General features: G+C 35.1%; 4 protein-coding genes across 4 annotated transcripts; 1 reads left to right on the top strand and 3 right to left on the bottom strand.

The window, feature by feature from the left end:
• The first annotated feature begins 1,038 nt into the window (after positions 1 to 1,038).
• Positions 1,039 to 2,877, top strand: si:ch211-217g15.3 (uncharacterized protein LOC368914 homolog). Its single transcript, XM_051125152.1, has 4 exons — positions 1,039 to 1,171; positions 1,268 to 1,334; positions 1,691 to 1,728; positions 2,187 to 2,877. Exons 1-4 carry the CDS (start codon positions 1,164 to 1,166, stop codon positions 2,716 to 2,718), a joined length of 645 nt encoding a protein of 214 aa, XP_050981109.1. The 5' UTR covers positions 1,039 to 1,163; the 3' UTR covers positions 2,719 to 2,877.
• Positions 2,878 to 3,010: 133 nt separating this feature from the next.
• fuom (fucose mutarotase) lies at positions 3,011 to 5,408 on the bottom strand. Its single transcript, XM_051125153.1, has 6 exons — positions 5,282 to 5,408; positions 4,706 to 4,774; positions 4,300 to 4,367; positions 4,062 to 4,160; positions 3,754 to 3,827; positions 3,011 to 3,645 (listed from the first exon to the last, which is right to left on the bottom strand). Exons 1-6 carry the CDS (start codon positions 5,364 to 5,366, stop codon positions 3,579 to 3,581), a joined length of 462 nt encoding a protein of 153 aa, XP_050981110.1. The 5' UTR covers positions 5,367 to 5,408; the 3' UTR covers positions 3,011 to 3,578.
• Positions 5,409 to 7,505: 2,097 nt separating this feature from the next.
• On the bottom strand, positions 7,506 to 10,235 carry echs1 (enoyl CoA hydratase, short chain, 1, mitochondrial). Its single transcript, XM_051126809.1, has 8 exons — positions 10,086 to 10,235; positions 9,587 to 9,784; positions 9,389 to 9,516; positions 9,198 to 9,297; positions 8,976 to 9,080; positions 8,770 to 8,889; positions 8,195 to 8,262; positions 7,506 to 8,107 (listed from the first exon to the last, which is right to left on the bottom strand). Exons 1-8 carry the CDS (start codon positions 10,174 to 10,176, stop codon positions 8,042 to 8,044), a joined length of 876 nt encoding a protein of 291 aa, XP_050982766.1. The 5' UTR covers positions 10,177 to 10,235; the 3' UTR covers positions 7,506 to 8,041.
• Positions 10,236 to 11,118: 883 nt separating this feature from the next.
• lgalslb (lectin, galactoside-binding-like b) lies at positions 11,119 to 20,903 on the bottom strand. Its single transcript, XM_051126612.1, has 5 exons — positions 20,415 to 20,903; positions 19,925 to 20,011; positions 19,746 to 19,834; positions 17,435 to 17,624; positions 11,119 to 15,417 (listed from the first exon to the last, which is right to left on the bottom strand). Exons 1-5 carry the CDS (start codon positions 20,445 to 20,447, stop codon positions 15,274 to 15,276), a joined length of 543 nt encoding a protein of 180 aa, XP_050982569.1. The 5' UTR covers positions 20,448 to 20,903; the 3' UTR covers positions 11,119 to 15,273.
• Positions 20,904 to 22,861: the final 1,958 nt, after the last annotated feature.

The following is a 22,861-nucleotide window of genomic DNA, read 5'->3' as shown; positions in this document are numbered from 1 at the left end:
TGTTAGTATGCAAAAATAATCAACTAATTTGTACAGGAAATAGAATTAAATGCATCGCAAATATATATATAATGTTGAACCTGGATACGAATTGTTTTGCAATTCATCATTGAGTTTTAGGTCTTTTTTCCTGTTTTGTTTTTCCTTAAGCTAATTAGCAAATCAGCAATTTCACTTCATAAACAGCATGTGCATTAAAAATAGTTACTTTTTGTTACCTGTTACAGATTTAGTTTATAGTTTACACATACCTCTACAAACGCTAGGTTACACAGATACTATAGATATAATTTCAAGAGCTCTTGTGCATCTTATGGCGGTGCGCCGTGTAACCCCGTGACTGCAGGGTTGTGTTTTTATTCGATGCTTGGGAAAAGAGCACCACTTGGGTGGTTGGAGCCCTGGCAGAATCCCGAAGTCTAACTAACCTTTAATCCCTAATCCTCAACCCAAACCTGACCCTTCTGCGTTTATTCGCGTCTGGTTGTCGGATGTGTGTCTCTAACGTCTTTAAAAACAAAACATTAGGCTTTTCGCGTTGGATAAAAACGGTACAGATTTTACGTCAAATCTAATAGGTCGTGCCACTATTAAATCACATTTCCTTTATTAAATTTTCGATACTTATCTTAATGTGTTTTCATATTTTTTTCATATTTTTGTACAAGCGTAATCTGCAGTACCTGAGTCCAAAGGCCGTTTCCCTCAGTCATTACATTTATTACCCGTATTACATCACATTTGATGAATCCTCCATAATATACTGTAGGTCAGATAACTGCGAATTATATGTTTTCAATGGTAGTGTACTTTCGACTCTTATTTTAAAAGATAAGAAGTGTCTTGCTTCCTTTATCATGATAAAGATTACATAATATCAGTTTTCGGCATTAAGTGTAGAAATTAAAAAAACCAAAGTAGTGTTTGTTTCATTGAAGTATTAAGCATCTGAGAAAACTATTATATCAACGACAAAAGTGTATACACACACTCACACAGTCACATGGTCAAAAAAACATTATATCAGATTGTCTTGCACAGAGTTCAGGCCCAAAGGCAGTTTATTGCTGAACTTTGATCTTTATTACAAGTAAGACAGTTATCATCAGCTGCATGTAAAACATTTTCACATTTCGTTGTGATTGTCACTGTAAGGAACCACTATGATCAGGTGAGTTTTGATGGTTTTAATGTTATTTATGAATGTTTTTGTCTCTGAGCTAAAAGAATGAGCTTCAAAACTCATGTTTTGTTTCCCACATTAAAGGTTTTCTGTTTTAGTCTGCCTATCAGTGCTGTTGTTCAGCACTTCAGCCAAGCCATACAGGCCCAGGGTATGTTTTACTTCTAATATGGACACTCTTAATTTACAGCAAAATATTTTGACTGTCTTATGTTACAAAAGAAAAAAATAAGCAATGGCTATAGTCGCTTTTAATTACAACTGTTTTTACAAGGTCTGCCATGACCCTCCCTTGCTATTTTGAGCAAGGATGTAAAGAATTTAATGTGAATTTTAATGAACGTTCTAATATTATAAATCTGTGATTTCTGATTAAGCACTCTTTCAGCTTTTAATTGAATTATTTAGAATGATTTTAAAATGTATCTATATGCTAATGTTTGATTTGTTGCTTTTACATATAAAAATGTATCAATTCAAAATGTAACTTTTACATTTGTCCTGCAGGAAAAAGTGTTGGTCAAAACAGTTCAGGATACTATAGTGTAAGTATTTTCCTGCCTTCTGCACACTGTGAAGGATCTAAGTAGGTTTATATATGTGACCCTGGACCACAAAACTAGTCAGGGTCAGTTTTTTTTTAAAAAACTGAGATTTATACATTATCTGAAAGCTGAATAAATAAGCCATTTATGTACAATTTGTTATGATAGGACAACATTCTGTGGTCAATCAAAATATTGAGAAAATTGCCTTAAAAGTTGTCCAAATGAAGTTCTTAGCAATGCATATTACTAGTCAAAAATGAATTTTTAATATATTTATGGTAGGAAATTTACAAAATAGCTTCATGGTTGTTGTGCTTCATGCTTCTATTGCTACAAATATACCCGTGCTACTTACAACTGCTTTTGTGGTCCAGGGTCACTTATATTAGTTCTATATACATTTTGTAAAATGTATTTACAAATCACTGAAACAAGATATTTCTTTTCCATTGTAGTTTTGATCATCCCAATGGGAAGATGATCCTGGGAATGAAGGAGGTGGAGCCACCGCAGGACATGGACATTACAGATTTTGACATCGATCACAACATGATGATTTGGAAAGCGGCAAAAGAAAAAATGCAGCAGAAATACGACAGACCTGAAGAGGATAAAGATGCTCTCTACCACCCCTTTGACAAAATACATCTAGCTGATGCAAAACAGTCTGAAAACTACTTTCAGCCACTGGGACGCGATCAGGTACGGAAGTATGACAAAGCAGAAGAAGACAGAGATCATCTATACCACGGCAGGTTTGATGTAGCTGAAGAGCCAATGAGAGAAGAGAAGGATGTAATTGGAGGTAATGTCAGGCCCATGTATTTAAGCCCTGAAGAGGACAAAGATGACCTGTACCATGCATATGTTAAAGAACTTCGGTCCGACCAGCAGGTTCAGGCTCCAATGAATATATTCCCCAATCGTCCCAAAAGGGTACACACTGAGCCAGAGGTAGACCTGGATGACCTTTATCATAAGCAATGAGAGAATAAGTCATGTCATGTCTAAAGGATTGCAATACTGGATATTAATTCACTATGCATAGTTTTAATTAAACACTCTCTGTTTTTTCAGTCTTGATATAAAATGTGTTTTAACAGATTTTTGTTTTAAATATTGCTAATATTGAACATAGAAAATGAACAGTGTATTGTATATCTGTTTAGTCTCAAACTCATCCGGACTGAGAAGACTGTGACCACAATTAATAACCCATCTGAATTACATATTTTTTTTTATTTAATCATTTTAAAATAAACAAGTAAATTAATTTTTGTAAATAAAATAATTATAAAAACCTTTAAAAAGTAGAAAGCATTTACTAAGGCAATATATAAGAAAAGCAAACATTTTACATTTCCATAGTCCTAACAAGAACATTCACAGAACTGTTAATTCACAAAACAATGGGCAACAAAATGAAATGCTACAGGTGGGGTTTGAGTTACACCTGTTGCCCAAGAAATGCTAAATTTGTCCAGGTATATTTAAACTTTGTGATCAAATGTTTAAAGGTTAAACAAACTGACTTTCATTTCACAAAGCATTTTTTTTTTCATAAAAGAAAATATAGTTGATACAACTGAAATGTACTTTCAATTTGTATTTTATTGTATGGTTTTCTCTAATCTATTTATTAATATTAATTGTCTTACAACATCACAGTACAGAAAATATTTGAACTTGTTGAAAAATTAACAACAGAGTAATTTTTGTAATCAAAATATATAAAGGATGGCATTAAATTAACACACATTATATATACAATCTTTTTTATATAAAGCTATTCTGCATGTTATCTATAGGAATTTTGGTGTAATAACGCCAGCACTGAAAACCTTCTTTCAGCACTGTTCACCAGGCGGAATGACACCTTTCTTGATGATGACATTTCCATACAGTGCAGTCTCCCTGCCAAATTTAAGGATCATCAATTATTATTATTTTTTTTCTTAAATATAAATAAAATATTTTAATAGTCAAACAGGCGCATCGTAGATCATAAATAAAAATGCTCACCCAGTTGCTACTACAGCAAATGCCTTCTTGGCACGCTCGTAAAATGCAAACCGCTCAACAAACTTGAAGCTACCCTGAAAGAAAAAAGCATAGTAAATTTAAAGACATTTAAAAAAAAATGTATATGTTAAAAATATTTAAATGATATATATATAAAATACATACACACATTTTTAAGATTATATTTTATGTCCTGGACAAATGATTTGTATTCCTTTTGAAAACCTAGTTTGGTCAAATATAATTTCAGCAGTGATGAATAGTTCTCATCATATGAGTTATGACCTTTTATGTATATAATAGCTTACATCTGATCCTGCTTGTTTCAGGAGGTCAGAGTACTGGTCCCATACCGGCACTTTCAGCCCCTTTAATTTGTCACTCGGCACAAGGTCCATGACAGCTGCCTAACAAATCAGACCTTATTCAGTGACAGGCACAACCTACAATTATGATAAGTTACATATATGAACAAACAGAGTTTAAATTTGTGGTTAGCCATTAAAAAATTAAATGTCAGATAATGGTACAAATGTTCTCACCCACCGAATCATCATATGTATCAAGTGGAAAAAGCTTCAATATTGCCTTCAGAAGTTCTGGTATACCTACTCCTTAAAAAGTAAAACCATATACTTGATTAAACAACTAAATGCAAAGCTATTTGATGCATTAGGTTCTTTAACTAATGCATATTAAGAATTATTTCGGGCTCTGAAACTACAATGGTAACCACAATTTACAAATGATCAGTTTTCATTACTTTCGTAAAACGATAAAAATTAACCTGAAATATCAAACAGTGCAAGGAATGTGGAAAATGTTTTGGATTTTAATTAATTGATTTATTATATATATTATGTAAGTGCATCTAATAACAGTTTTCAACAGTTTTACTGTAGAAACAATATCCGCTACATTGTAAAAGTTTGGAGTCTTGTAGGACACATACCATCCGCTCTTATCTCCACTGGACCACATTTACAAACAGATGAGGTTGGAAAATTTGCGTCTGCAAGAACTAAAAAAAGAGATACATGACAATCCGCACATAGAGCTCATTTCTCAACTGTATTGCACTGATGTTTCGTCGGTGCTCGTAAGACAAACCAGATCTGGTCAAAGCTGCAGACTAATAGAAAATCGACGCTTTTTAACATCAGCGGGAGCCAAATACGCGGATATGTGCTTTGGCTTAGAGATAATAAAAATGTGACATTTTTATGAGAGACAGCCTACAAAGTTTTTTGAGTGACATTTTGATGATCGAAATGAAAGCGCAAGTTGCGCGGTGAAGAGCGCTGCCAAAGCAACATGACTTCCTGCTTTCCCGCACCAACTAGGATTTATCCCTGACGTTTTAAAATCGCATCTAACCTTATATAAACCACTGACACAATATATTTACCCAAACAGGTACATCGGTTTATATACCATCACACGCGTGACAAGAACGTCAGCCTTTAGAATGTTTGGCGTGTTGTTCGTAAAAAAGGAACACCGTGGTCTAATGTCATTAACGACTTACCTAGTTCATCTCCATGACCCATTTGCGCCAAAACATACAATAATTCAGGAGTAAGTATGGATGGGATTCCTTTTAGAATAACCATTTCAAAGCAGTGACCGAACACGAGAGAGTTTGTGGCGAATCATGTGACTCTTTAATGTATTTCAATTGGTTGCACACAATAAGAGCTACGTTTCTAACGCACAGCCTACGCAACTTGCGTACCACTGCGTACCGATGACAGCAGCCTAGTTTTTTAAACTATTTATTTTATATTTAAGCACGAGTGATTACGCATATAGATCTAATGTTACTTTCCGCATATTCGTTTTCAGCATTGCATTTGCTTAGGTTTGTGAACTTATTGTGTTGAGTCATAACCTCATATTTTCAGATAACCGGAATGCAAAATTAAAAATGACAAGTTATCAGCAAGCGCTAAACAAAAATAGCCTTTGCGTGAGATTTAACCATAAACATCCACTCGATCAGGTCGATAAAACTTGGTATATCGACCGACACATTTTTCTAATGTGTTTTTTAAGCATTTCAATAACATGTGATTAATGAGCAAACTACTACCCATTAAAATAAATAACATCAGAGGCAGTGCTAGAGTTTATTTGTTACATCCGTATAGATCTTAAAATAAAGCATGGCAGATTAAACCAACAGGTGTTTTCAAAATGCATGACTTTGAGTTTCTGACAACCAAGCATTATAGTCATTTTGGCCAACTTGATATAAAACTTAAGTAGTCTAAAATGTTGACGAAAGATCCACTGATTCAGCTGCAGTGTGACTGAAATTACAATACACTGATGTGACGGCGCACAGGCCTTCTGTGCGTGAAATTTTACATAAAATATATCTAAACAAATTGTATTGTAATTAAGAAAATCAAGGATTTTGTCCTATCTAGTTGGGACCTTTATTTGGAAAAAAAGAAATTAGAAAGCTAACTGAAGTTAGACTCGAATCTAGATGAAGAACGACACCTAGACGTGCAGCTGCTACTGATGAAGAGGAACTGCTGGTGATGTGGTTGTAATTCAGGGAAATTTGCTCCAAAAGAGGTGTGTGGAGGCTTTGCAGCTGCGAAATGTAGAGTGAAAGTGGAAAGATGGAAGACTGATGGAAGAAAAGACATTCGGAGGAGCCAAGACTGTCTGATCAGTTCAAAGCTCTTTTCTTTTACGGAGGAACCATGCTGCTCCCTCTTTGGTTCTGCTTTTTTAAATGAGTTTATCACGCTATGAGGAGCTGCCTCTGCCAAAATGTAACGTTTTGCCCCTTTTGTCTGCGCTGAGCGCCTCAATTCGGTCTACATTTATTATTTTGACCTTTCGTTAGCAGGGGATAGACTTCAAAGTGGAACCTCTCTTTTGCTGTCTTTAAGGAGACCTTTGTGCTGTTGCGGTGTGTGGAGAGAAAGTTTTTTCTCCTTCTTTTAAAAGTTTTGTTCCAGGGGCTGAGAAGAAAGCTGGACTCTGAGGGAATATTGAATGAAAATTAAAATCAATTAGGCTATGGACTTTTGAGAGTGCTTGGAAAGACGCCGTGCGAAAAAAAGCCGAGATTTTCGAGTGAGAAAACGCTCTCAGTTGATGTGCAATTGAGATGAATAGCCTCTACCTTTAATTACATTTGCTGTGGTCCTTCTGGACGCTCTATTTCACATAAAATCTCGGCGTTTAATGCGTAAAAGTGGCTTGTAAATTCTCTGGTGATCTTTAACCTGACAAATGTTGAAAATTATGATTAAGCGACATTAGTTATTCGTCATTAACTAGACAATTTGTGCGGTTTAGTTTAAAAAGCTGCGTAATTTCATAAATTAACTTTTAATTTTTTTGAAGTTACCGAAAAACGAACACAAAAAGCAAGTTATTAAAAGTAACATTTAAAACAACTAGCTGAAAATGTTTGTATATAAATCATCTTTTCAATACATAGAAGTGATACGTTAAAAAAAAAACGTCTGTGATGACCTGGGTTCTAGAAAGAAGGTTAGATGATTTTTTACAAAAAAAGAGTTTTTCCAATGATATTTTGATCCTGTAGTTGGTTAATAAACAAACTTCACTATGCCGCACGAAACCCATTGCGCTGTTTTTATAACTCTGCAAAACTATATTTTGCACTATATCGAATTAAAACACTTAATAATATTACATTACACTTGAATGTTTTTTATAAAAAAAAGCAGATGTATAATTTAAAGAAAATATAACTACAAAAATGCTACTACAACGTGTTTATTACCTCAATGGATAAGCTGAACGAGTGACAGAAAATACACCCACAGCACCACCTAGAGTACACAAAGTGAAATTGCAAGGTCTTTTCCCAATGAAATAATAGCCAAATCAACTTGTTAAATCAAAGGGATTTTGCAAAATCATCAACAGCGTTGTACAGTAATTACAAACAGTTTAGAAAGGTTATGGCAATGCCATTTTCTCTCTCTGGGCTGCTAAAGTGTATATTATTACAAAGTATGATTGAGTATTTAAATTACACCGTTACTGTAGTGAATGCCTCTATTTATGGTGTTTCGGCAAAGAGGTGATAATATCAGATCATCAACAATACCCGGACAATATTGTGAACTCACTGAACTACATTTAAGTCTGTCAATCCAAAGGTATAGATCTTGATATTGTTTTCATAAACACTTTATAAGAAAATTAAGGCAAAGTAGAGTCATTTAATATCAGCATTTGATCACAAACTAATCATCATGGTTTAAAAATCACCATATTTTCCGCTGGAATTTTACTTGTCCTGAAAAGCTGCCTTTCTCTTCTCGACAAAAGCAGTCATGCCCTCCTTTCTGTCCTCCTGAAAATTAGAGCGCAGCAAGTTCAAGAATGAAGTCATCTTTTTCATCAAAAAAGGAAATGAATATGTGGAAGAAAAGTGACGTACCGTCGCAAAGGTTGCATGGAACAATCTTTTCTCAAGTCGATTGCCCTCAGCTAAAGTCAGTTCAAATGCTGTAATTAAAGGTCAAATCAAACTGTCAGTTTCTAAACAGCTGCACAAGGCGACCCTGGACCACAAAATTAGTCATAAGGGACTTTCTCTATTTTTTTTTTTAATTTAGATTTCTGCATTATGAAAGCTTAATAAACAGGTCCATTGGCGTATGGTTTGTTAGGATAGGACAATATATTAAGAAAATCACTTTTAAAGTTGTCCAAATAAAGTTCTTAGCAATGCATATTACTAATCAAAAAATAAGTTATATTAATGGTAGGAAATTTACAAAATATCTTCATGGAACATCATCTTTACTCAATATCCTAATGATTTTTGGCATAAAATTAAAATCAATAATTGCTACAAATATTACCCGTGCTACTTATGACTGGTTTTGTGGTCCAGGGTCACATATGTGTTTATCAAATCTGATTTGGATGCATGAACCTAATACAAGTCAGTGAGCCTCATTCAAAATACATGAACACAATATATATTTTAACAGTAAAAGTATCTCTTACCTGCATTAACAGCTTCCTTTGCCATGGCTGAGACCAGTTTGGAATTTCCAGCTATTTTCTCTCCACATTTGATCGCTTCTGAAACTAGCTGATCCGCAGGAAACACTTTACTTACCAGACCTACGAAGACAAATACATTTGTCCACTTTTTAAATTGAGAGAAGGAGAAAGAAGCTGTAGGGCAAACTAAAGTTTGAAAGACAAACCAGACTGTTTCGCCTCCTGAGCTGAGATTCGGTCTCCTGTGAGAACCATCTCCATCGCAAGGGATTTTCCCACTGCTCTTGTAAGCCTCTGAGTGCCACCAGCACCTGGAGCCAAAGAAATTGTCTCACTTCAGCTGCCTTTTTTTTTTTTTTAAGTACACTCATTTATAATTATTCTTAAAAAATGAACAAACATAACCAAAAACAGATGTGTCATCATACCAGGAATAGTTCCAAGGAGGATTTCTGGCTGTCCAAACTGTGCTTTCTCCCCAGCGTATATTATGTCACACATCATAGCAAACTCACATCCTCCACCAAGCTGGACAGGATGATAAATTTATCACGTATGCTTAAATGAGAATTAAGGTTTAAACAGTCTTCCAAGGGAATGCTTTTAAAATTTTACCTACCGCAAACCCATTGACAGCAGCAATAACAGGCTTTTTGACTGTTGAGACCCTATTCCAGTGTGCCAAGAAGTTTCCACCATAGCATTCTTGAAAGGTCCTGTTCTGCATCTCTTTAATATCAGCTCCAGCTATTAAAATGAAAGTGTCAGTAAAACACAATCACCAATTGAATTATAATACACATTTTTAGTTTCAAACCTGCAAAGGCTTTTTCGCTTCCTGTGATGACAATTGCTCCCACTTCGCTGTCAGCCTCAAAGGTATCAAGGGCTTCGCCCACCTCCAACATAAGGCCATCACAAAGAGCATTCAGAGCCTTTGGACGGTTCAATTGGATGAAACCAACATTCTTCTTTTCACCCTTTTTGTCAACCACTATGTACTGATACTGGCCACCTGCAAGAGAGAAGAGGGTCAAATTAACTCCCAATGGAGTGATTTAGCATGTATAATATCACTTAAGAGTTCACAAGCTGTCATGGCTTATTATTTTGGAGATATCTCTACTATTCGCATTATCTATATGATTACTTTATTCTTAAATGTGTTTCAACTGTAAACAATCACACCAGCTGCAGGCACTAGTAAACACTTTCAGCAGTCACAGAACCAGCGCAGGCAAATGACGCATGTTTCCAACTCCAGAGTGACATTGAAAATAAAGCCATTAATTTTACGAAGACATAATTTCTGTTACCTGAACTGTATTGCCTTGTTGCTGCTAATGCAGAAGGCAGCAGTTTACTATGCTTCAGAAGTAACGCTGTGGATCTGCAGAGCAGCGCCATGGTTGTGCGGGGTCAACGGTAACACTGCAACGCTGAAGTCGCGCTGGTTGGTTGTCAACGGTTACGTCACGGCGTATTCAGGATGCCAGATACGGTGTTAAAAATCCCCTTTCTGTTATTATTTGACAACCGCTTTGCGTACTAATAAGGCGTCTTTTGTTGGATTTTATAATCCACATCAGAAGGGAATTTATCATCATTTATTAGCATTGAACCACATGAATGAGTTAATCCTTTCTCCCTTTTTAAAACTTTGATTAGACCTGTTTGAACACAAGAATTATATAGCAAACAATACATGGCAACAATGGTACGTTTTTGCGCGTATAGCTCCCTCTATTGGCCCCCTTTATGCATGAACTTCAAATTGTGCAAAACACACTGCCTTTTCTGTTATTGTATTGCCAAAAATACATAAGGGCTAATCTGAGAGTAATGTTAATAATGGCTTGAAAACATGTTATACTTATAATAGTCGATTTTATTTTCAATAAGAGAAACCAACCAGTAGAGGGCACGTTATTCTTGCAAAATACAGTATTTACAGAGTTTGACGCTGTTTACCGTCTTGCGTTTTGTTTGAACTGGGAAACCGCCAAGCGGGTTTAAAGGTCAGGTGAAACTTATATTAAATGCTTACACAAGACACATTAAATGACTTCACAGTTTGTAAGGACTAATTTATTGGTTTGCAAATCCATTAGAAAAGCACCGAAACTCATGGAGGTTACAAAATAATTCACAAAATAACCAAATCTCGCCTTGAAAACCAAAACACAATGCATTCACATTAACTTGTTTATGTTTATCCAGACGACAAATGTCAAAACAAAATTAATCATATAGGGAAGAAAACAACAACTTGTAATGCACATTTTTATTCACACATACATTTTTTTTACCCAAATGCTACCTTTTAGTTGTACAATATTGAAGATATTCTGGAATGAATTATGAATTTATTGTTTGTTTTTATTAATAAGTTTCAATAGCAGCGCTTGCTTCAACCACACATGAAGTGCATTACAAAAAAAAAAAAAAAAAAAAAAAAAAAGTGAAAAGTGCAACTTAAAATGCAAGTCTGTTGGTGTAAATCATTAGTAATAATACAATTTTAGATCCCAAACACCAACGCTGTATTTCAGTAGGCACATTTCTGATAAATACCAAGTTTTGAAAGCACACCGAACCAACCAGGTTTTAATTCATGAAAATGATTGTGCAACTACATCCAACATCACAACCTAACTCACAAACTAACTAGTAATGGGCCACTTTAAAAATACAGAACTGACATATTAATCTCTAAAAATTAAGCAAAGTTCTGAAACTCCAAAAGAGGAAAAAGAAACGTACCATGCTACCTAGAGTCTAAAGAAATCAACTAAAATGTTGATGAACTGGTAACCAGTGAACATTCAGACTAAATATCACATACACCAAACAAACACTCTCTTTAGTGTCGAGACATTATTGCAGTAGCAAAAAATATATATATTAAAAAAAAAAAAAAAAAATGAAGCATACAGAGGCCCTGTTTAGTATATGTACATCCAAAGTTCGAAGGCTTCATATAACAATAGTTTACAACCAGGACATTCATGTTCAACCCTCATAAATGTGAACCAGTCTGAAAAATTGTTAATTTTGAGATACAACACAATAAAGATGGAAGCATTAGAACTGGTGTCAGTAATCGGGAATATTCATAGGATCATAGGGAGAAATGCATCGTTTGTTACATCTTAAATGAACTGTAAGTCACTTTGGATAACAGCGTCTGCCAAATACATACACAAAATCTATTAGTGTACTAAGGTTTCTTAAAGCGCAGTCAGCACTACTGACATTCTCTCCTTACACCTGTTATTTTTGGAAATACAGATTCTCCCTCCCCATTTTTCAAATATCCAGGTGTAACTTCACACAGTCATTGTTCAGAGACTAAATAATGCTCAGAATAGTCAACATTTAAATGTTAAAACACCACCAGACAGAATGAAGCTCACAACTCACAGATTTAGCAGTTAAATAGCAATACTGTTAAGTGTAACATATTGGTCTAGGTGACCATGTTTCAGTTGCTAAATATGTCATATCAAAGTGCGTTTGCCACAACATGTCAGATGGATGTGTGGTCAAGGACTATATTGCTTGTGCTGCCATACCGATTCTCAATTAAACAATCTCTGCATGAGTTTGAGACAAACAATTGCAGAGAAAATCAGCCAAGTGTAAAAATGACCTACTTCACATTAAATGTACAATACTTTATTTAGCTAGAGTACTAGGGGCCTCATTTATCAACAGTGCACAGAAAAGGTTCTATATTTTATCTTTATATTTACACACATTCCTACATAGAAGCACAAGTTGGTAGATCCCACATTTTGCGTGAAACTGTTCTTACGCGCTCATCTGTGCGTATGCACCATTGATAAATGAGGGCCCAGGAATACCTTCTCAGTGGATTAAGGAACTTTAATACAAGTTGCACTCTTGCACTATTGCACTCTTGACTTCAATAAATATTCTGACTTGAATGTTGACCAAATGCTGATGTGGGCAAATGTTATTGGCTGGTGTTAAGTACTGTCTGGCATATAATAGCATTATTCCATCACATGAAATTCAGTCAAGGCAAAACAGCAGCCCTTCAACTTCATTCGTAACTGCCTCTATTTCCGTGTTTTCCAAGACAGACTGAGAACAATATTAGAAAATATTACAATAGTGACCGTAATACTGAATATAATACTGACTAATGAGAAGCACTGATGACACTTTTAGTTTGGGGTCATTAAGAAATGAATACAACTTAATATCATAATATCAGTTTCCACAAAAAATGTTAAGCAGCGCACTGATAATAAATGTTTCTTGAGAACCAAATCAGCATATCTGCATGATTTCTGAAGGATAATGAGACACTGAAGACCGGAGTGAAAATTTAGCTTTGCCATCACACGAATAAACTACATTTTAAATAAAATAAAATGGAAAAGTTTTTTTTTTTTTTTTTTTTTAACTATTTCACAACAATGCCATTTTTGCTGCAATTACCATCAAGTAAATGCAGTCTTGGTGAGCTTAAAGGGATAGTTCTCGCAAAAATGAAAATTCTGTCATTAATTACTCACTCTCATGTTGTTCCAAACCTGTAAGACCTTTGTTCATCTTTAGAACACAAATAAAGATACTTTTGATGAAATCTGAGAGCTTTCTGATCCTGCATAGACAACAACGCAACTGACATGTTCAAGGCCCAGCAAGGTAGTAAGGACATTGTTAAAATAGTCCATGTGACATGGGACAGTCCGCCGACATTACTGTATGACGACACATGCGTTTGCATTCCTCTGCTCGTAAACAAGAAGCTGTGTCGTGGTATTCTCAATAGTGGCGGCGGACTGTCCCTGGAGAAAAGAAATTGTTGAATAATGTAAATATTTTTGTTTTCTTTGCACACAAAAAAAGTATTCCTTATATGTAGTTTAAGGACTATTTCAATCTTAATTTGTGTTCTGAAGATGAACGAAGGTCTTACAGGTTTGGAACGACATGAGGGTGAGTAATTAATGACAATCTTCATTTTTGGGTGAACTACCCCTTTAAGAGACTTCTTTCAAAAACCTTTTTTAAAAATCTTACTGACCCCAAACTTTTGAACAGTAGTGTATATATGCATATCATGCAAATCAAAGTGTTTTTTGGATACTGTAATGTAATAAGTAGCAATACTAATCACTGCTATTATACCTATCCAATCCTATATGTGGAAGTTGAGGAGAAGACAACCAAGTGGACAGCATTGTGGGTGTACAGGGCAGATGTTCTGATCAAATAGCCTGCTGATTACAGGAAATATGCTGACTATTCACTATCCCGGTGTCCCAGTGTGCATACTATCCACCCTATCTGCCCTAAACAGTACTGAAAATGACTACTATCACATAAAATTTAGGACTGATAGTATGCATATTGGGATGCAGGCTATGCGTGTATATTAAAAGGAGTGACATTAGTATGGAAGGGGAGAGAATAATAGTTTTTTTTTTTTTTTTGTTTGTTTTTTAGACTTAAGACGCTCACTTTACACCCACAGCTATGCTATCACAAAGCCTATCAGTGGATGACGGTACATTCAAGAAACAATTCAGCCCTGTTATATCTGCTCCTTCAACTTTAACGAGGTGCTTATAATAAAGTGTAAACAGATAAGCGGAGTTATTTTTTGCTAAATCGCTGCACTGAAGTCATTCCTCACAAAAAAACAATGTAATGTAAATTAACCATCTGTGTCTAAAAGCAATAATTTGTTTGGTTGCCAAGGATTTAACATTATACTATTGTACTTAAATACTGTGCTGGTTTTGAGGAGAATGACTGGATGATCAAATTTCCAAAAATAAAAACTTCCTCTACCTCAAGTTAAATAATCCTGTGACATTCTACAATATTTCAGTGTAACACATTATATATTTCCCAAAAATGAATAGCTGCAATGAACAGATACAGGAAAGGAGATACAGTTGGAGACAAAATAACATCTTCCTTCCAAAATGTTAATTATTAAGGTTACATAACGCAAATCAAACCCAGGTGGAACTGCGAATCCTATGTTCTAGCAGCCAAAGCCATTTAATATTCATTTAAAGCAAATTTATCATCAGAATGAAATGAAGTAAAATCAACTTTATCTGACTTCCTGAGTTTTGGATCATTTTGAAACTACACTGCAAGACTACAAGCACAAGTATATTGGCAGTGTCTATGAAGAGCAGCTAAATCCCAGTGGCGTATGTTACTGCCACAGAGTGCATATCAAAGTGTGCGATCCCTGAAAAATTACTGAAGCTAAATAGATAAGCTACAATGTGAAGCAGATACCGGAAAACACACATCTGATATTGCAACCATTCACCAACCTGTTATGACACAATACTCAGAAATCATTACAATGTGAGGTTAGAGGGCAAAAGAGAAGTGAAAATGCAGATGTCGTTGATGTCTTTGTTGTGTGAGCTGCGGCAAACGCACAGGTGTAGACGGTCACCTGTGAGAAGTCCTTTCTGGCGCGTGCTCAGGTGTGCTTGGTTAGCCCAGCTTGGTGATCTGAAGACTCCCAACTATCCGGATCATATTAATGGCCGGCAAAGACTTTACTTTGTGATAAAAGTCAAACAGCTGGTGTCCATCCACAAAGATCCTAAAACGCTGGTGCTCACAATGGATCTCAATCTGTATAAATAGGGAAAGGAGGGGAGAGAAAGAGCAAAATGAGATCAAATCAAAAGAATCCTTTGTCAGTCACTGACAAACACTGTGGACAGTGTGCTGAAAGGAAGTGCTTGTCTTGCTTTGCATGACTGCTTATCTCAGCTTAGCGTTTGGAAACAGTGACCCATTTTTTTGGTTTGCCTTTAACCCCAATTACAAACAATAAGCACTCATTATCTTCCAGCATCTTTACCCACTTTGGTCGTACAACTCTCTTGCATACGGAACAATTCTGTAATTGGCTATTATAAAGGAATAAACTAACATGGAAAAGCAGTCATACTTTCTTGAAAAAGAACATGTGTATGTACATATTATTGTCATATATACAGACATACACACACACACACACACACACTACTGTTCAAAACTTTGGCATTGGTAAAAGAAAAGATCAAAGTTTTTGAAGGTTGCATTTATTTGATCAAAATGCAATAAAACTTTAATATTATTATAATACTATAATGTTATTCTAACTATTTTGTGTTTTACTATAAAAGGTAATTTACTTCTGTGATGGCAAAGCTGAATGCTCAATCATTATAATATGCTGATTGATTTGGTATATTAGAAACATTTCATTTTATTATCATTTTATATGTTTTTTTAATAGTTTAATATTTAATTTACTTAATAATATAATAATAATAATAATAATAATATACTAATATTTGCTAAATTATTTGATTAACAGAAAGTTCAAAAGAAAAGCATTTAAAATTAAGATCATTTTTAAATTACTGTCATATTTAATCAATTTAATGTATGCCCTGTGAATAAAAGTATAAACCAAAAGTATAAATAAAAGTTAAAAAAATAAATAAATAAATAAATAAAATTATTATTATTATTATTATTATTTATAATAAATAAATAAATAAATAAATAAATAAAAACATATACAACGCGTCAGTGCGCCGACATACAGTGCCATTGCACTACGGGCGTCCCATGTTCAAATCCCAACTCAAGGACCTTTCCCGATCCCGCACCCATATCTCTCCTATTTTGCTTCCTGTCCATACTGATCTGTCCTGTCATAACAAATGTCAAAAATAAATCTTAAAAAAAAAAAAAAAAACACCACACAACATATACAACGCCATTCAGAAGTTTAGGATTAGTACGATTTTTTAAATGTTTTTTAAATAAGGCTTTTCTGCTCATCAAGGCTGCGTTTATTTGATTAAAAATACAGAGGGAAGAAAAATAATAATAATAATACTGCTGTAAAAATCTTATTGCAATTCAAAATATTATTGCAATTCAAACTAGTGGTTTTCTATTTTAATATACTTCAAAACAGAATTTATTCCTTCCTGTGATGCAAAGCTGAATTTTTAGGATCATTACTCCAGTCTTCAGTGTCACACGATCTTCAGAAATCATTCTCCAATTTGCTGATTTATTATCAGTGTTGGAAACAGTTGTGCTGCTTATTTTATTTTTTATTTTTTGGAAACTATGATACTTTGTAAAGGATTCTTTGATTAATAAACTGTTAAAAACGACAGTATTCGTTTAAAATAGTAATCTTTTGTTAAAAATACACACTGCCGTTCAAAGTTTGGAGTCAGTACATTTTTTCTTTTTTTCTCTGAAATAAATTAATACTTTTATTCAGCAAGGATGTGTTAAACTGATAAAAAGTGATAGTAAAGTCTTAGGACAGACTTCTAGTTTGGTTCTAATAGTTTTGGTTCATAGTGTAAAATAAGCAGCCTTTAACCTGAAAACACAGGAAAAAGGAGGTATGCCACTTTATTTCAGAATTCCACTAGATGCCACTGCTTTAGGCATCAAATTATCTGGGTATTTCCTTCTGTCTGAAGAGATCCCTACATAAAACAGCGGTGTCTGTTAAGTCTGACTGAGCAATGAGGCCATCAGTTTTGCACACAACTCTGGACTCATGCTTTGTGCAGATTAGAGATCTCAGATTAGAGAGCATGTAGATGTCAGCGTTTCAGCTCATTACCCTAAAAGGCTGGTCCGGGATGAAGGGGAAGTAAGCTATGGGTGCCTCTTCCTCACTCCATTTTCCAGAAATCCGTGCATTCCTCAGGAACTGCCTTTCGGTGAATCGTGCACTGAGTTTAAGGGCCACATCAGTGAGCTCTTCATCATCCTTCTCCTCATTGTGGCCACAACTCAAACTGATGTCAAAGCTGTGCAGAAAACAAACAAGAAGCATGTAAAACAGCCAGTTGCTGGTGCAATGAACTGCCTAAAGTGCTTGGTTTTGTTTTTTTTAAAGATTTATTCATCTGTACCAACATGTTTTGTATGACTAGCCATTAGTGTTAATAAAAATATGACAAGCGTTGCATGATGAAGCATTACAAACAGTGTGCCAATACATTACAGAGAAATAGCATGCATCTATTTGATATGAATTCATAGTAATTTAGGCCTGCATTGGCATCCGTCCTAACACTGAATGAGCATCACAGTGCATTCCTAATGGATCAGCAGTCTGTTTAGAAAGGAAGAATTCCTGAGCTAAAATGACACATTAGTACCACTTAACCATTGATATATCAGGACTATAATGTGCATTCTTAATTAAAATGCTGCATGATTACAATTTAAAGACTACAACACTAATTACAGAAATCCAGCCAGGAACCATTATTATACTCCCCAAAAAACAAAAAGAAACAAAACAAAAAACAACAGCAGATTCAACTCATTGAGTTAAATTGGTACTGCCTAAATGATTCCCAGGGAACAAAAGAGTCAAAATTTATATCCTTAACGCAATCAAGTCATTTTGGATAAATGTCTCCCAAATGCATAAATGTAAATTGCATCAAAAAGACTTTAAAACTAGTTTTAAAAAAAGAATAATCAAATACACTACTGTTTGAAAGTTTGAGGTTAGAAAAAAAATATTTAAATTAATTAAATAAACATTATTTAGTAAAAATGAATGACATTAATCAAGTGATAGTAAAGAAATTTATAATGTTAAAAAAAATGGAATTTTCTATTCAAAGAATCCTGAAAGGATTTGTTCAGCACATCCCACAGATGCTCGACTGGGTTAAGATCTGGGGAATTTGGAGCTTTAGTCAACACCTCAAACTCATTTTTCTGCTCCTCAAAACATTCCTGAACCATTTTTGCTTTGTGGCAGAGCGCATTATCCTGCTGAAAGAGGCCACAGCCATCAGGGAATATTGTCTCCATGAACAGGTGTACATGGTCTGCAACAATGTTAAGGTAGGTGGTATGTGTCAAAGTAACATCCACACTGCCTCCGCCTGCTTGCCTTCTTCCCATAGTGCACCCTGGTGCCATGTGTTACCCAGGTAAGCAACGCACATGCACCCGGCCATCCTCGTGATGTAAAAGAAAACATGATTCATCAGACCAGGCCACCTTCTTTCATTGCTTCGCGGTCCAGTTCTGATGCTCATGTACCCACCGATGGCGCTTCTGGCGGTGGACAGGGGTCAGCATGGGCACCCTGACTGGTCTGCGGCTATGCAACCTCATACACAACAAACTGCGATGCACTGTGTACTCTGACACTTTTCCACCAGAACCAGCATTAACTTCTTGAGCAATCTGAGCTACAGTGGCTCGTCTGATGGACACAGCCCAGCCTTTGCTCCTGACATGCATGCACCCATGACCCTGTCGCCACTTCACTGAGCACTGCAGACACAAGAGCTGCAGTTTTGGAGATGCTCTGACCTAGTCATCTAGCCATCACAATATGGCCCTTGTCAAACTCGCTCAAATTCTTATTCTTGCTCATTTTCCTGCTTCTAACACATCAAGTTTAAGGACAAAATGTTCACTTGCTGCCTAGTATATCTACTAACAGGTGCCGTGATAAAGATATAATCAGTGTTTTTCACTTCACTCTACATAAATTTGAAGAAAATCATACAGGCTGGAATAACATAATGGGAGCGTGAACTAACTGTGAATCAAAAGATTGAATCAACATATTAAAATGTTAAGTTTCCAAGACACACCCAATGCTCTCACAGTTTTGATATTTGTTTCCTTAACAGCTAATGTAAACACCCATCATCACTAAGCAGTGCACACACCCATGCAGACATCTCAAGCAGTTCTACAACCCAGGGCAATCTGAAACAAGACGCTTGTTTCTCAAAACAGTGCTGCCTATATAGACAACATACCAGTGGTTGAAAAAATGCTGTTTAAGGAAGTTTACAAGGTTTTGAGACCAAGCTTCTGTTTGATGTAACTATTTGCAACTGATACAATGTGAACATTCTTAAATATTCAATTTTGATATGAAAACATACCTGTCTGGCTCTGGATCAATGATGCCCAATATAATGATTTTCTTCCCAGGTCTCATCCCACCTCTGATCCGTCCACTGAAAGGAACTGTCTGGTATATCAGATGGGAAACAAAAATCATCATTGCAACAGAAACTACAGCATAAGGTAACAACGATGCTATTTAAAACATCTACTCTACCAGAATACGAGAGATGTCTTCTTTATCAGGGGAGATAAGCCCAGAATCTCCAAAAGAATTATTAAGGTGAAGATCATCTTCGGTGTTCTTGAGGTGAGAAAGAGAAGATTTGAAAAAGCAATAAAACACAAGCGCAGTAATGCAGATGCACAGGCAGATTTTAACAATAAAACGACACGCCTTCTACATCTGTATTCAGCTTTAAAGACAGACATTCAAACAGGATGTGGACTAAATACATCAGAGGTAAAATCAGGCTTAAAATGTCCTGTCCATTGCGGTCTTTCACGCCTGCAGTACGTATATTTCAACCAAATCATTATGATTTTCTTCAACTGTAGGTATGAGAGATGAACGAGTCATCTCGTCTCATGTGATGCATGCTGATTTCCACTGCGCTTCTTATTAAACAAACCGATTTTATTAACAACAGCGGCTATTTTATGAAAATCTAAAGCATTGGAAGATTTCAAAGGTATTTGTGACTTACTATCGCGTCCTTTTCCATGCTCGCCACCGCCATCTTGAACAAAATACCATAGGATGCTTATCAAAGGCGGTCCAGCCCTGGAATCTGTCAGTGTCGTGGCAGACTGGACAGGGAGCTGCAAGGTGCCTAAGTTCTAAAAGAGAACTGCTAAAGCAACAGAAATTCGCGAATCGAATTCAGAAACAACTCTATTGTGTAGCTACGTGTGAAAGAAATATGCTGACGCGGATTATCGTACGGGTGGAGGTTAATCCAGCCTCCATATGAACCTAATCTGCTCACATCTCATTGGATCTGAACATAATTACCAGCAGAATAATATGTAGTCACATTTTAACACTTATTTGTTTTAAAACACGGCAATTTTCTTTTTTAAACGGCCCAGGATATTTACATCTTAAATTTGTAATGTTGTTTGTATTTTGTCAGTGTTTTGTTAACACTGGTAGAATATTTGCTGGTAGGTAAACACATTACTAGCTTTGCATTTTTTTTTTGTTTGTTTTGTTGTATTTTGATTAATTTCTAAGTGAAAGAATTTCAGTATGTTTCTGATCTTTGAAATGTGCGCCCTCAATGAGAGGGGAGAGGGAGACCCCTAGTGGCACTTGACGCGAATGGCATCTAGTGGCAGTAGTGCTCCTGTTAAAGGAATAGTTCAGACAAAAGGGAAAATTTGCTGTACTCACTCTCATCCAAGATGTTAATGGGTTCATCAGAACAGATGTGGTGAAATTTAGCATTACACCATTAATTATTAAGGCATTTTAACGTTAAACTGTTGCTTTTGGCCAAAGTACTGCATAATAACTATCTGTTATTGTTATTATTATTGTAGCTCTGATTCTAATGTTAAAAACCATCGTCATCATTTTATTCAGTGGTTAATACCCTCTTAGTCTTTTCAAGACTGCTAATTAATATGGCACTGAAGTGTTTGAATTTATAATAATCAAGCACCATAATCATAGCCAGAAACCAACAGTTCTTTACAGCTCTGTATGGTTTGTGCTTGAAGTCAGAGCATGGGTGATTTTGACTGGCCGTCAATAGAGAAATATGCTTTGCTGAAGCAGTTGATGTAGTTACAGCATCTACCAGCAGAGGCTAACAAGGTCCAACTAAACCCGACAAACCCTGACCATAGGTGCAAACTGTTAATCATGCAGTTAACCAACTAAATGAGAGCTGGAGGTTTTGGTCAGAGAGTGGTTCTGTGGTGGCTGAACATGCAATAGGTTGGTGTACAGTTAAATAACTTGTATAAGGATTCCACTTCCCCTTGATCCCACATTCATTCAAAACAAAAAAAATTATTATTATTATTATTATTATTATATACCTTCTCAACACATTTTATTTTATTTTATTATTTTCAGTCCCCCTTTTTCCTATATGCAGGGTCACGGGGATGCTGGATCCTATTCAAACACATTATTATTTTATTTTATTTTATTTATTTTTTCAAACCCGTTTTCTTTTATGCACTTTTTCTTGGATCCTATTCAAACACATTCATTTTTATTTTATTTTATTTTATTATTATTATTATTATTATTATTTATTTTATTTTTTTTTTCAATTAAAATTATTCTCCTGTATGCAGGGTCACAGGGATGCTGGATCCTATTCAAACACATTATTTTATTTTATTTTCAAACCATTTTTCCTGTATGCAAGGTCCTGGGGATGGCATGCTGAATCCTATTCAAACAGATTCAATTTTATTTTATTTTATTTTATTTTATTTTATTATTTTCAATTAAAATTATTTTCTTATATGCAGGGTCACAGGGATGCTGGATTTGCTGGATGAAACACATTTTTATTTTATTTTATTTTATTTATTTTATTTTATTTTATTTTATTTTATTTATTATTTTCAAACCACTTTTCTTGTATGCAGGGTTATGGGGATCCTAGATCCTATTCAAACACATTCATTTTATTATTATTATTATTATTATTATTATTATTTTATTATTATTAATATTTTATATATATATATATATATATATATATATAATTATTTTCCTATATGCAGGGTCACAGGGATGCTGGATCCTATTCAAACACATTATTTTATTTTATTTTCAAACTACTTTTTCTGTATGTAGGGTCGTGGGGATGCTAGATCCTATTCAAACACTTTCATTTTTATTTATTTTATTTTATTTTAACAGGGGTCACGGGGATGCTGGATCCTACCCAAGCATTTCAGGCCATCAAGGAAATGTTGCCCTGAACGAATGCTATTTTACCCGTTATATTTATATGTATGTATTTTAATATTTTTTTTTCATTTACATTTTACTTTATTTTATTTTACACAGGGTCATTCCATCATGTGCTTTTAGGAACTACTGAATATTCTTTAACCAAGTGTGGACTTCTGGGTGCCAGCAAAAGGCTGCATGCACTGTGACCTGCTCTGTCCAGAAGTGTAT

The sequence above is a fragment of the Labeo rohita genome, chromosome 13 (assembly GCF_022985175.1).
Source record: "Labeo rohita strain BAU-BD-2019 chromosome 13, IGBB_LRoh.1.0, whole genome shotgun sequence".
NCBI lineage: Eukaryota > Metazoa > Chordata > Actinopteri > Cypriniformes > Cyprinidae > Labeo > Labeo rohita.
Note: the sequence above shows the minus strand (reverse complement) of the source record. Positions and strands in the feature narration are given on the sequence as shown.

Coding starts and splice junctions, on each gene's coding strand:
- echs1 (XM_051126809.1), bottom strand. CDS start 10,176: ATGGCGCTGCTCTGCAGATCCACAGCGTTACTTCTGAAGCATAGTAAA. Junction 8,263..8,769: donor AAAGGAAGCTGTTAATGCAG/GTAAGAGATACT, acceptor CTTTAATTACAG/CATTTGAACTGACTTTAGCT. Junction 8,108..8,194: donor TCCATGCAACCTTTGCGACG/GTACGTCACTTT, acceptor TCTAATTTTCAG/GAGGACAGAAAGGAGGGCAT.
- lgalslb (XM_051126612.1), bottom strand. CDS start 20,447: ATGGCGGTGGCGAGCATGGAAAAGGACGCGATA. Junction 17,625..19,745: donor ATTGATCCAGAGCCAGACAG/GTATGTTTTCAT, acceptor TTTTCTGCACAG/CTTTGACATCAGTTTGAGTT. Junction 15,418..17,434: donor TCCCGGACCAGCCTTTTAGG/GTAATGAGCTGA, acceptor CTATTTATACAG/ATTGAGATCCATTGTGAGCA.
- si:ch211-217g15.3 (XM_051125152.1), top strand. Junction 1,335..1,690: donor CCAAGCCATACAGGCCCAGG/GTATGTTTTACT, acceptor TTTGTCCTGCAG/GAAAAAGTGTTGGTCAAAAC. Junction 1,729..2,186: donor ACAGTTCAGGATACTATAGT/GTAAGTATTTTC, acceptor TTTCCATTGTAG/TTTTGATCATCCCAATGGGA.
- fuom (XM_051125153.1), bottom strand. CDS start 5,366: ATGGTTATTCTAAAAGGAATCCCATCCATACTTACTCCTGAATTATTG. Junction 4,775..5,281: donor GGGTCATGGAGATGAACTAG/GTAAGTCGTTAA, acceptor CTCTTTTTTTAG/TTCTTGCAGACGCAAATTTT. Junction 4,161..4,299: donor TTGATACATATGATGATTCG/GTGGGTGAGAAC, acceptor CTGATTTGTTAG/GCAGCTGTCATGGACCTTGT.